Below are 10,444 nucleotides of genomic sequence, written 5' to 3'. Positions count from 1 at the left end.
AAAAAGCCTGGCTTTCGTCTCACCCTCTGTGGAAGCTGAACCCCCTCCGGGCCTCAGCTGTCTCTCTGCCAGGGCTTGGTGCTTCTAGGCTCGTATAGAAGCACCTAGTCAGGAGATGGCGGACAGTAGGCAGGAGGCAAACAGCTTTCCATTTGTTTCATAACCAGTGTACCTAAAATGCAAGCTTCTTTTGAGAACTTTTGTATCCATCCAAGTATACCATTCTTTCGTCCCCTAATCTGCTGTTACACGTCTACTAAGGAAGGGTCAAATTTGTAGCATTTCACAAAGAATGAGCTTGTTTTTTACCCTGTGGGCTTCCTTTTCTGGCATATCCACTTTTGAACATTATAAGGAATTTGTAGCCCATTTGTCTAAAGAGTCTCCGAATTCATTGAATTTCACTTAATTCAGATTTTTATATTTAAATATAATTAAACACTCTTAGGACACTCGAAAGGACACTGAAATACTCAAAAGGAGGTTGAATTTAGGAGAACATGATGCAAGCTGACCTTACTAATAATAACAGCCTGCATTTCTGGGCGTTTATTCTGTGCCAGGCATTGTGCTAAGCACTTTCTATGCATTATGTTTTTAACCCCTACGAGGACCCTGTGAGACAGGGACAATTATTCCCATTTTTCTCACAAGAAAACTGAGGCTCAGAGATGTGAATGGACTTCCTCATGAGGCTCCAGTAAGTGGCCGGACCAGATTTATTTTTTTTAAGTTTTTATTTATTTATTTGTTTATTTATTTATTTATGTTTTTATTTAGAGATACAGAGACAGCACGAGTGGGAGAGGGGCAGAGAGAGAGAGAGAGAGAGAGAGAGAGAGAGAGAGAATCTCAAGCAGACTCCACGCTGGCAGTGCAGAGCCTGACATAGGGCTCCATCTCATGAAACCGTGAGACCATGACCTGAGCTGAAACCAAGAGTCAGATGCTTCACCAACTGGGCCACCCAGGCGCACCCCAACCCCCCCCCCCCCCCCCCCGCCACTCAGATTTAAATGCAAACTCTACAAAGCTAGCTATAATGAGTGTGACCTGTTCCCCTAGGCACGAGGCCCCAGAGCTTGGAGGGGAGGCCTCAGCACTGCCATTAGTGGCAGAGAAGCTCCTCAGATGCCAGAAGCAAGGGTGTATCTTCTCAGATGCCAGAGGCCTAGACCTTAAGCTGTTGGAGTTTGGCTAGGAGGCTGGTTTGGATCCATGAACTCATCTCTGCCAACAGGTTGACTGATAACAGTTTGTTGACTGCCTGTATTAAAGCCATTCCAATAATATGGAATATTCCTGTCCACCAATATGCCCACACATCTGGCAAAACAAAAAGGAGCAGGAGGAGGGGGGAGGAAAGGAAGGAAGGAAGGAAGGAAGGAAGGAAGGAAGGGGGAGATAGGGCCACCCTCTCATATCCCCACCCCAGAGAAGTCACTCCAGAGCATGACCTGGGTTGGGAGGAGGGAAGGACCTCTGTCTTTTTATTAAAGCCTTTGATTTCTGGTGATGTTCTTGCCAGTTGAGGGGGAGAGGTGTGTGATGGTTCCTGAACACCTAGGAAGCTTCCAGGGGTATGTTGCTCATGACCAGAAGTCCCAGCAAAGTGAAGTGTTAATGACTCGTGAAAGAGGAGCTCTGATGCACGTTCTAGAAGGACAGAACAGGGGAGGACTTGAGAGGCCAAGAGCAGCACCAAAGAGGGTTGGGGTCATCCTCCAGATGTTAAGCTGCTAGGCAGAGCTCTCTAGAAAAGCAAAAGAGCCTTCTGATTCTTTGGACCCAAGGCTCATGTCTTCTTATCCTTCTATCCTTCACCTATCCATCTAACCCATATACCCCACTCACCTATTTATGCATCCACTATTCCCTATTTACCCACTCATCCATCCATCCATCCATCCACCCACCGTCCATACATCCATCCACCCACCGTCCATCCATCTATCCACCCACCCACCCACCATCCATCCATCCATCCAACCATCCATCCACGTATTTATCCACATATCAACCCATCATTCTTCATCAATCTTTCTGCTCATCTGTCTGCCCATCCACCTATCCCTCATTCATCCATCCACTCACTCACCTCTCTTCCACCTAATCACTCCACCCCCATTTAAACTTCTCAAAAGCAGGGACTCTATCTTGCTCACTTCTAGCCTCCAGCCCCTACAGCACTGCTGGCACATAGAAAGTGCCCAATGAACATTCAGTGAATTTACCTAACCATTTATCCATTCATCCATTTGCCTACCCTCTCCATCCACTCACCCATCCCCCCACTCAACATTTCGATCACCTACAATGACCTATATTTCAAGGGGCAATTCAAAGGTCTGTAGGCTTCCACGTTCTTTCTTGAGGAAGGAAAAAATCCGTTGGGACCATGGAGTGCTGCCCGGGGGGATGAGAGGGTATTGGCTCAGGATGAAATTCTCAATCAAGTGCCATTTGGGAAGAAGCAGGAAACCACTGTATGGGCAGGTAGGGCCCTTACAGAGCATCTTGTCCAAGGCTCCCATTTGACACATGGGGAGGAAGAAAGCAACTTGCTTCCTATCTAAGCTAACTATCAGGTTGACACCAGATCAACCCAGGGTTTTTCTGCTACTTCAAGCTGCTTCTAACACCAAAGCCCAATTGGGAGACCTCAAGTGTCCCAAAGGCACTAGGAAGCCAGCTCCCTGAGGATAAGAACAGTGGATTGTTCTCAGCTCTCTTGTGCTTCTGGTCTTAGTCATGAACATTTGAAGCAGCAGCCCTGGAGAAATGACTATCCCTCAGACCTGGTGGACCGGGCACGAACAAGACACTCAATAAACATTTGCTGTCAGTTCCTTTTCATGACCCCCATCTCCTCCTCCATCAACTCCTTACACAGAGACACTCTTCAGGGCTCTGCCCTCAGGGTCCTCTTTTTTCTTACTCTGCATAACCCCCACCTCTGGGGGCAACCACACATCCTTCAACTGCCAACTCCCTCCGAAATCCAATTTCTGTCACCAGCCCAGATGTCTCCAGTGAGTTTTGAAGCCGTATTTCCAACTATCTACACTACATTTCCACATGGAGTGGGATCTGTCCAAAGGCGGGAGCATGGCTGCCATACTCCAAGAAGAGTGAGAAGGCTGGCATGACTGGAACAGGGGCGAACAAGGGGAAGGAGAGAGATCATGTAGGGCCTTATAAGCTATGATGGGCTAGGGCTTTTACTCCGAAATGGGGAACTAGTGTGGAGTTCGGAGCAGAAGCATGAGGTCATCAGACTTGTTACCTAAGTCAGAAACCTGGGGGAAGGGAGGGGTCATCTGATTTCCTCTTTTATTTGTTCCCCTATCATTTCTAATCAATTACCAAACTCAGTCTTCCTGGTCTTTATTTCTCATATCTGCTCCTCTTCTCATCTATACTATCACTGTGACAATTTGAGACCTAATCATCACCGACTCAGTCTCTTGGCACAATTCCTAACTGGCCTCCACCTCCGGTCTTCCCTTTCCAGGTCATTCTCCCCACTGACCACCAGAGTGACTGATCTAAAATTGCAGCCTCTCTTGCTCAAATCTCTTCAGTGACTTCTGATCTTAATAAGCACACATAAGGTCTCTGAGTAGTCCCTGGCTAGCCTGCCTGAGTCCTCCCGCAGTTAAACTGCCTCTGGTCCCACCCTCTCCCCTGCCCTAAGCATCCATACACTCCCATGCACTCTAGTGAGATTCACCTTTGTGTCTTCGCTCATGCAAGCCCTACCACTTGGAATACACTGACCAATCCATTTTTTTTTTTTTTCCCTAGAAGATTCTTTCTTTCGGTGTCACCCCCTCCAGGAAGTCCCATGATTCCTTTCCTTGCTGTTCCAACTGCGGCTGGGATAAGGGCTCTTCTCACTGTTTCCACTTCTATTACACTTCTATTACTTCTATTACAGGGCTCTTATACATATTATGCTGTAACTGACCATCTACTTGACCGGTCCCACATGACACCGTGAACTCTTCAGGGGCAGAGACCGTATCATTCGTTTCTGGGTCCCAAACTCCTGAAACGGGGACTCGCATAGCCTGTGAACTCCACACGTTCGGTTAATACTGAATGGCGTTGTCATTCATGGACTCGGTACAAACCTTGTCACGAGGGGACGGCAGGAGGTGGGTCTTGGTGCGGGTACGGTTTCTGTCAGAACTAGAGATGGCGGACGGAAAGGGGAGGGCTGAGAAGTCTGAATTTGAGGATCAGACCAGAAGAGAATCGGACTTCCCGGTTTAAAAATCGCCCTGCCCCGCCAGGATGTTGTCAAACCCTCCCTCTCTCCCCTCCAGGCTCCTTATCCTTTTCCCAGGACAAAGGGCATCTCCATTGAAGATTTACTCACCGGGTGTCGGTGCCTCGGGTCTGGAAGAACACTAGAAGTAGAAGCCCCAGTCAGAGAATTTCCTACCCCTCTAGCCAGAAAGAGATGAGGCTAGAAAGGAAGGGGCTGAGGTGATTCCTGGCCAGCAGTGGGGAGTGGGTACCCGGTGAGTTGTGCGGGGAAGCACTAAGCAGTCCCAGGGAGGGCTGTGAGACATGAGATTGCTGGAGAGCTCAGCTTGTGGTTGGGAGGGGTCAGGGATTGGAACTAGGGGTATGGTGGGGTCTCTGGACACAGCGGTCCTGGAGGTGGGGTCACCGTGTTTGGATATCTGAGTCCCTCGGTCTTGGGTCTGTTTATCCTTGGTGGGTACAGGGTTCGTGCCGTAGCCAGCGGTAAACAAGGCCTCATCAGTAAGTTCTGTGCTGATCTGGGTCAGGAATTCCTCAGAACGGGATAATGAAACCTGCAAAAGGGGAAATCAGAGAGACTCAGCCTAGGAGTCCCCACATGGGAGTCCTGGGTCTGGGGGCTCCCAGGCTGGGGCTCTGGGTGTAAGGAGTCTGGTACTGGAGGGCTGAGTCTTGAGATTTGACAAAGGCGGCCCTGGGAGTAGGGGGGCGTTGTGGTTTTTTTTTTTGGGGGGGGGGGTAGTTTCTTTGAGGACCTGAGGGCCTAGTGCTGGGGGCTATGGGCTCAGGGTTGAAGCTAGCCTCTCAAGGCTGGAGACTCTAACCCCTGGCCTAGGAGCTCTCCACTCCATCTCACCCCCATGCTCACTGGACCTCCACCCAAGAAGGTTGCAGCTTGGGACATCCTGCTGCCCTTTTCCTCCAAATTCCTGGTAGGTGTGGACGCCATCCTCCTGGGAACAGGTGGAGCCTGTGTTAGGCTGAGAAACCAACCCACTTCCCCCAGACCCATCCCACCAGCATTCCTCGGGGCCAGATTTAAATAAGGCCTTTAGGTGAACCATCCTGCTGTCTCAGTTCTCTCCCTGGGTGGGGGAAATCCTTACCTTAAATCTTCCTGGGGGGAGGGAGTGGAATAGGGACGCTCACAACAATCCTCTCCCCACCCCCACTTCTCCCAGGGACACTCTCCTTCCTTCCACCTAAGGCCCTTCCCAAATCAAGGCAGCTGGCTTGCCGGCCCAGACCTGGCAGGAGTTGAAGTCTCAGGAAGAGGTAAACGGAGAGGGCTAAGGAGCTTCTATTTAGGTCTCAGGGGACGGGGAGTAGGCGCTGGGGAGGAAGGTTGGAAAGAGGGGGGGACCGGGGTGGTGCGGCTACCGTCGCTATAAAACCCTTGGTGTCTGCGGACGTTCTGCAGCCCGGTTGCCAGGATATTAGGGATTCTAGAACCAAAGGCGGGGGCCGGGGAGGGGGAGCATTTTCCCAGCATGTCGCGTTCGCTCCTCTGGTCTCCATTCCACCTCCTTCTGGGTCCCTCCTTGGGGATGCTGGGCCCAGCATCAGAAGTCTGAAAAACTTTGGAAGATCACAGGTGGTGCCTGGGACCCAGTCCTCCTACCACTAGGGGCAAGCAAGAAACAACCCCGCCCTCGGCCGCCTTCCAACCTCTCTAGCCATTCTCTCGCTCCCTGGAGCCTGCGAGAGCAAGGGCGAGACAGGGGCGGGGAAGAAACCATGTGGGCTGTACTAAATAACCTTGTATCTCAGGGACGCGTAGGTCTAGGAGGGCGGAATATTTTCTCCGTGTCTTCGTCTCCAGGAAGCTATACCCTCCGGAGAGAGAAGAGTAGAAGCAGTTCCTCTGGGCCTCCTTTTCTTTTGACCTCTCCTTCTCGGTTCCCTCCTCGGCGTCATGGGTTCCTTGCCCCCCTCCTCCCTCTGCGTTTTGGTACGCGCCCATGGAAAGGGGCGGAGGGAGGAAAAGGAAGAGGAAGCGGGCAGGTCTTAAAGGGGCCGCAGCCATTTTTAAGCTTTTTTTTTTTTTTTTTTTTTTCTTTTTTCTTTTTTCTTTTTTCTTCCAATTTTGCCCGGTGGGGCTCAGCTGGGGTGGCGAGGGCGGCCGCTGGAGGCGCGAGGGCCTGCCCCCGGGGGAGGGCGGCGTGTGCGCGCCCCGGCGCCCGACGCACATCTGGGCCGGCCGGTGCTCCGGCGGGCTGCGAGCTCTAACACCTGGGGCCGGGCGGGGACAGCGGGGAGCTGCGCGCTCTTGGCGCTGCCGATGCGCCGGGCCGGAGGGTGAGGCCGCGCGGCGGGGCTGGGACTCAGTTGCCACCTCCAGATCGGGCCCGGGGCTGCAAGGGGGTCGCCGCGATGCCAGGCGAAAATATCTTCCTGTTTGTGCCTAACCTCATCGGTGAGTGCTGCCCGCGGCTCCGGGCCGGACGGGAGGGCGAGGGGCCTCGGGCGGGGTCTCTGATTCCACCCTCTCTGCCCCCGTCCATCCCAAGGTTATGCCCGGATTGTCTTTGCCATCGTTTCTTTCTACTTCATGCCCTGTTGCCCCCTCACGGCCTCCTCCTTCTACTTGCTCAGTGGACTTCTGGACGCTTTCGATGGACACGCTGCTCGAGCCCTTAATCAAGGTGACTGACACCTCCTTCCAACCAGCCTTGGGGCCCGACAACCCTCGGTCCCCTTTTCCTGCTTCCTGAGGACCTTAGGGCGGGCGGGTACTCGGAACCAGAGGACTCCGTCATTCCCATCTCTAGAAGGCAGAACAGAATGGCCTGGTTTTGTAACCGAAGGGATTTTAGCGGGCTCTGAAGAAGAACTCACTGATAGGGTGTGGGGTAAGCAAGACGAGGTGGCAGTGGCAGTGCTGAAGGTCTCTCTGAATAAAAATCCACTCGACAGGTGTTTGCTGGGGGGGGGTCTCCTGTGTGCCAGGCACAAGGAATAGGGGTTCCAGAAGGCATGTTTAGAGGGAGACTGGAGAGGGAAGACGGATGGTTTCTGGAGGGTTGATTTTTTTTATTCTATTCTCCAAACCCACCAGCAAGACTTCCCCTAAGACTTTAAGTCTGCTTGTCTTGAGTCCCGGACCATTGATTCTGGGATTGATGAGTTATAGACCTAGCCTTCTCAGGCCCTGCTACGCGCTCCTGTGTCTCTGCATTTCCTGCATGGTGACCCTTGTCCATTGACCTCACACCGCACGGATAGCAGCGGCCTGTTTTCCTCCCCAGGCAAGTAGGTGGTGACATTTTCAGGCTTCTTTTAGACTCTGCATCAGAAAGACACAGCAAACCTGGTCCCTGCCCCTGATGGCCCCTTCCCACCTAACAGCCCCCGTTTTTCAGGGACCCGGTTTGGGGCCATGCTGGACATGCTGACGGACCGCTGCTCCACCATGTGTCTGCTGGTCAACCTGGCCCTGCTGTACCCACGGGCCACCCTTCTCTTCCAGCTCAGCATGAGCTTGGATGTGGCCAGCCACTGGCTGCACCTCCACAGGTCTGCGATTCTGGGGGTGCCGGCCAGCTGAAGAAGAAACTAGAGTGGGGAGGTGGGGAGGCTGTCTGGGAGGGTGTTTGGGACGGCTTCCGGCTTCCTGGGAGGTGTCCCTTTCAGCTCTCCTTTGTTGAAAGACCCTGGGCAAATCCTCTGTCGGTCAGCTCTTGGTCCTGTTCACAGTTGAATTAAGCAATCCCTGGGGCGCCTGGGTGGCGCAGTCGGTTAAGCGTCCGACTTCAGCCAGGTCACGATCTCGCGGTCCGTGAGTTCGAGCCCCGCGTCGGGCTCTGGGCTGATGGCTCAGAGCCTGGAGCCTGTTTCCGATTCTGTGTCTCCCTCTCTCTCTGCCCCTCCCCCGTTCATGCTCTGTCTCTCTCTGTCCCAAAAATAAATAAACATTGAAAAAAAAATTTTTTTTAAATAAAAAAAAGAATTAAACAATCCCTAAAACTCTTCAGACCGGATGGTCCCAGAATTCCAAATAGATAACAGCTGGGGGCTTTTGAAACAGCCTTCAAATCCTGACTCTGCTAGGTAATTACCAACGAGGTAATTGTGTGGCTTCAGGCAAGACCGTGGTCCTCAGCTGTGCCCCACTTCCTCTGTACGGCAGGGACGATCCCAGCACCTACGTCGTGAGGGTGGATAGGAGGATTAGATGGGCGTTAGTGATCAGGAGTGCTCATGGACTCCCCTTGCTTTCTCCCCAAGTTCTGTGGTCCGAGGCAGTGAGAGTCACAAGATGATCGACCTGTCTGGAAATCCCGTGCTTCGCATCTACTACACCTCCAGGGTGAGCATTTCCTGCCCCTCCCTTATTCCCTCAGCTCCCCCAGCTCCTGCGGGGGGGCCCAGCCCTAGTCCTACCTTAGGGGTCGGGAGGGAGGAACCGACCCAGAGTTTTCTCCGGAGGGGGCAGGGGAGGCCTGTAAGCTGAGGCACGAAGGGGAGGGCAGGATTGGTGAGGAGGACTTGTGCAGGCAGCAGGTGGGCTGGAGGCCCGGTGCACCCACAGAGGGGCAGGTGCATCCAGAGAGGGGGAACCTGCCCCGGAGGGAAGGAGAGAGCGAAGCCAGATTGGCCTGTGGAGCCAGTGCGCAAGGAGTCTTAGGCCATAAAGTGTGGGCTTTATTCTGGAAGCGGAGGTCGTGTCTGAAAGGATGTTTCCAGAGAGAAGCAATAAAGAGAGAGCTGAGATTGCTCTTTCCTCTCACCCTTGCCCCACCCTGCACACCCATTTCCCGGGTCTGGTTCTTCCCCGGCTACCCATCCGCAGAGGGTTCTGGTCCCCCCCTCCCTTCGCAGGGGGAGGGGCGGCACTACCCTCGCTGAAGCAGCCGATCTGCTGTTTGTGCAGCCCGCTCTGTTTACCCTGTGTGCTGGAAACGAGCTCTTCTACTGTCTCCTCTACCTGTTCAATTTCTCCGAGGGACCTTTAGGTAGGAGGCGAGGGGCTGGGCAGGAGCGTGGGAGGGGGGCCTGGCCTGCCCCGGGGGTGACGAAGGCCTGAAGGCCGCCAGCTCCCAGGCCTCTCCCTCACCTGCATCCCATTTTCTTTGTATCCTCCCCGTGTTCCCTTCTGCAGTTGGCTCTGTGGGTCTTTTCCGAGTGGGCCTCTGGGTCACTGCCCCTATCGCGGTGCTCAAGTCTGTCATCAGTGTCGTCCACCTGATCACAGCCGCCCGCAACATGGCTGCCCTGGACGCCGCGGACCGTGCCAGGAAGAAGTGACCCCGGAACCTCCAGCCCCTGGCTGCCCACCTGCCCTGGGAGTCTCGCTGTGCCACGCGGCTCCCCCTCTCACTCCCGCGAGGTCCCAGGCTCACGTCTTCCTAATGTGTTGTCCGGCCTGCTGGGAAGGGCGTCGGCCTCCTTGGTGATGCCATGTTCTCTGAAATCCTGAGGACCAGTCCCACCAGTAGGATTCCCCAGGACCTGGACTTCAAATCAGGAAGGATGCTCAGGAGGCCCCGCCCATGCGGGCAGTGCTCCTAGGGCACCAAGAGACCTGTCTGGGGACCGGGCGTTGTCGCACCTGCTGGCTCAGCTCTGGGGTCTGGCTTGGCCTGAGGCTTCAGAGACACCTGAATGAGGGAGATGGGGTAGGGGCCAGGCTTCTCGACAGGCAGGGAGTCAGGCCTGTGCCCCTGGCCAGAGGAAGCCTGCGGTCCCACGGCCAAGAGAGAAGGAGCCGAGTAGATCCTTTCCCATCCCAGCCTCCTGTGTCTGGTCTATCCCAGCTCTGCAAACCTCTGTAATAAAGGGGGAGGGGGACGTCACTCTCCAGGATTTGGTTTCCTTTGAGATACAGTTGGACCAAGGCCTGGGTTGAGGGGAGCTTGGGGAAAGAGAAGATTCATCTGGATGCTTTCCCCTAGTTGCTTACTGTCTGGCTCTGTCCTGTCGTTCCACAGTGACCTCAGACAGAGGCCCTCCCTGCCACCCAAGCTCGTACCCTGTCTCTGCCTAGTTTTCTTGATGACCTTGTCACTGGCTGTCTCCATTTATTTGTATACCTCATATTTTCTATCCCCACCAGAATGTAAACTCCCTGAGGGCACAGACTTTTCTTGTTCTTCCTCTGTCCCCACCATGAAGATTAACCTGAACCTGGCCGATCATAGCCACTTAATAAATATTCACGAACAGATCA

General features: G+C 53.7%; 2 protein-coding genes across 11 annotated transcripts; one reads left to right on the top strand and one right to left on the bottom strand.

The window, feature by feature from the left end:
* Positions 1–1,458: 1,458 nt before the first annotated feature.
* LOC123588990 (putative protein T-ENOL) lies at positions 1,459–6,145 on the bottom strand. Of its 8 annotated transcripts, none has more exons than XM_045460538.1 (6): positions 6,034–6,145; positions 5,132–5,228; positions 4,682–4,829; positions 4,385–4,415; positions 4,137–4,194; positions 1,459–1,656 (listed from the first exon to the last, which is right to left on the bottom strand). In XM_045460538.1, exons 2-6 carry the CDS (start codon positions 5,222–5,224, stop codon positions 1,621–1,623), a joined length of 366 nt encoding a protein of 121 aa, XP_045316494.1. In that variant the 5' UTR covers positions 5,225–5,228; positions 6,034–6,145; the 3' UTR covers positions 1,459–1,620. The 8 variants fall into 8 exon arrangements, 5 of the variants coding, with proteins under 5 accessions (XP_045316494.1, XP_045316495.1, XP_045316492.1 ...); XM_045460539.1 differs by lacking the exon at positions 6,034–6,145 and adding an exon at positions 5,656–5,729; XM_045460536.1 differs by lacking the exon at positions 6,034–6,145 and adding an exon at positions 5,523–5,648.
* Positions 6,146–6,173: 28 nt separating this feature from the next.
* On the top strand, positions 6,174–10,444 carry CDIPT (CDP-diacylglycerol--inositol 3-phosphatidyltransferase). Of its 3 annotated transcripts, none has more exons than XM_045460531.1 (6): positions 6,174–6,691; positions 6,786–6,920; positions 7,638–7,791; positions 8,503–8,584; positions 9,149–9,230; positions 9,377–10,444. In XM_045460531.1, exons 1-6 carry the CDS (start codon positions 6,649–6,651, stop codon positions 9,520–9,522), a joined length of 642 nt encoding a protein of 213 aa, XP_045316487.1. In that variant the 5' UTR covers positions 6,174–6,648; the 3' UTR covers positions 9,523–10,444. The 3 variants fall into 3 exon arrangements, with proteins under 3 accessions (XP_045316487.1, XP_045316488.1, XP_045316489.1); XM_045460532.1 differs by having other exon boundaries at positions 6,353–6,691; positions 6,871–6,920; XM_045460533.1 differs by lacking the exon at positions 6,174–6,691 and adding an exon at positions 7,334–7,523 and having other exon boundaries at positions 6,807–6,920.

Source organism: Leopardus geoffroyi, chromosome E3 (assembly GCF_018350155.1).
Source record: "Leopardus geoffroyi isolate Oge1 chromosome E3, O.geoffroyi_Oge1_pat1.0, whole genome shotgun sequence".
In the NCBI taxonomy this organism is placed as follows: domain Eukaryota; kingdom Metazoa; phylum Chordata; class Mammalia; order Carnivora; family Felidae; genus Leopardus; species Leopardus geoffroyi.
Note: the sequence above shows the minus strand (reverse complement) of the source record. Positions and strands in the feature narration are given on the sequence as shown.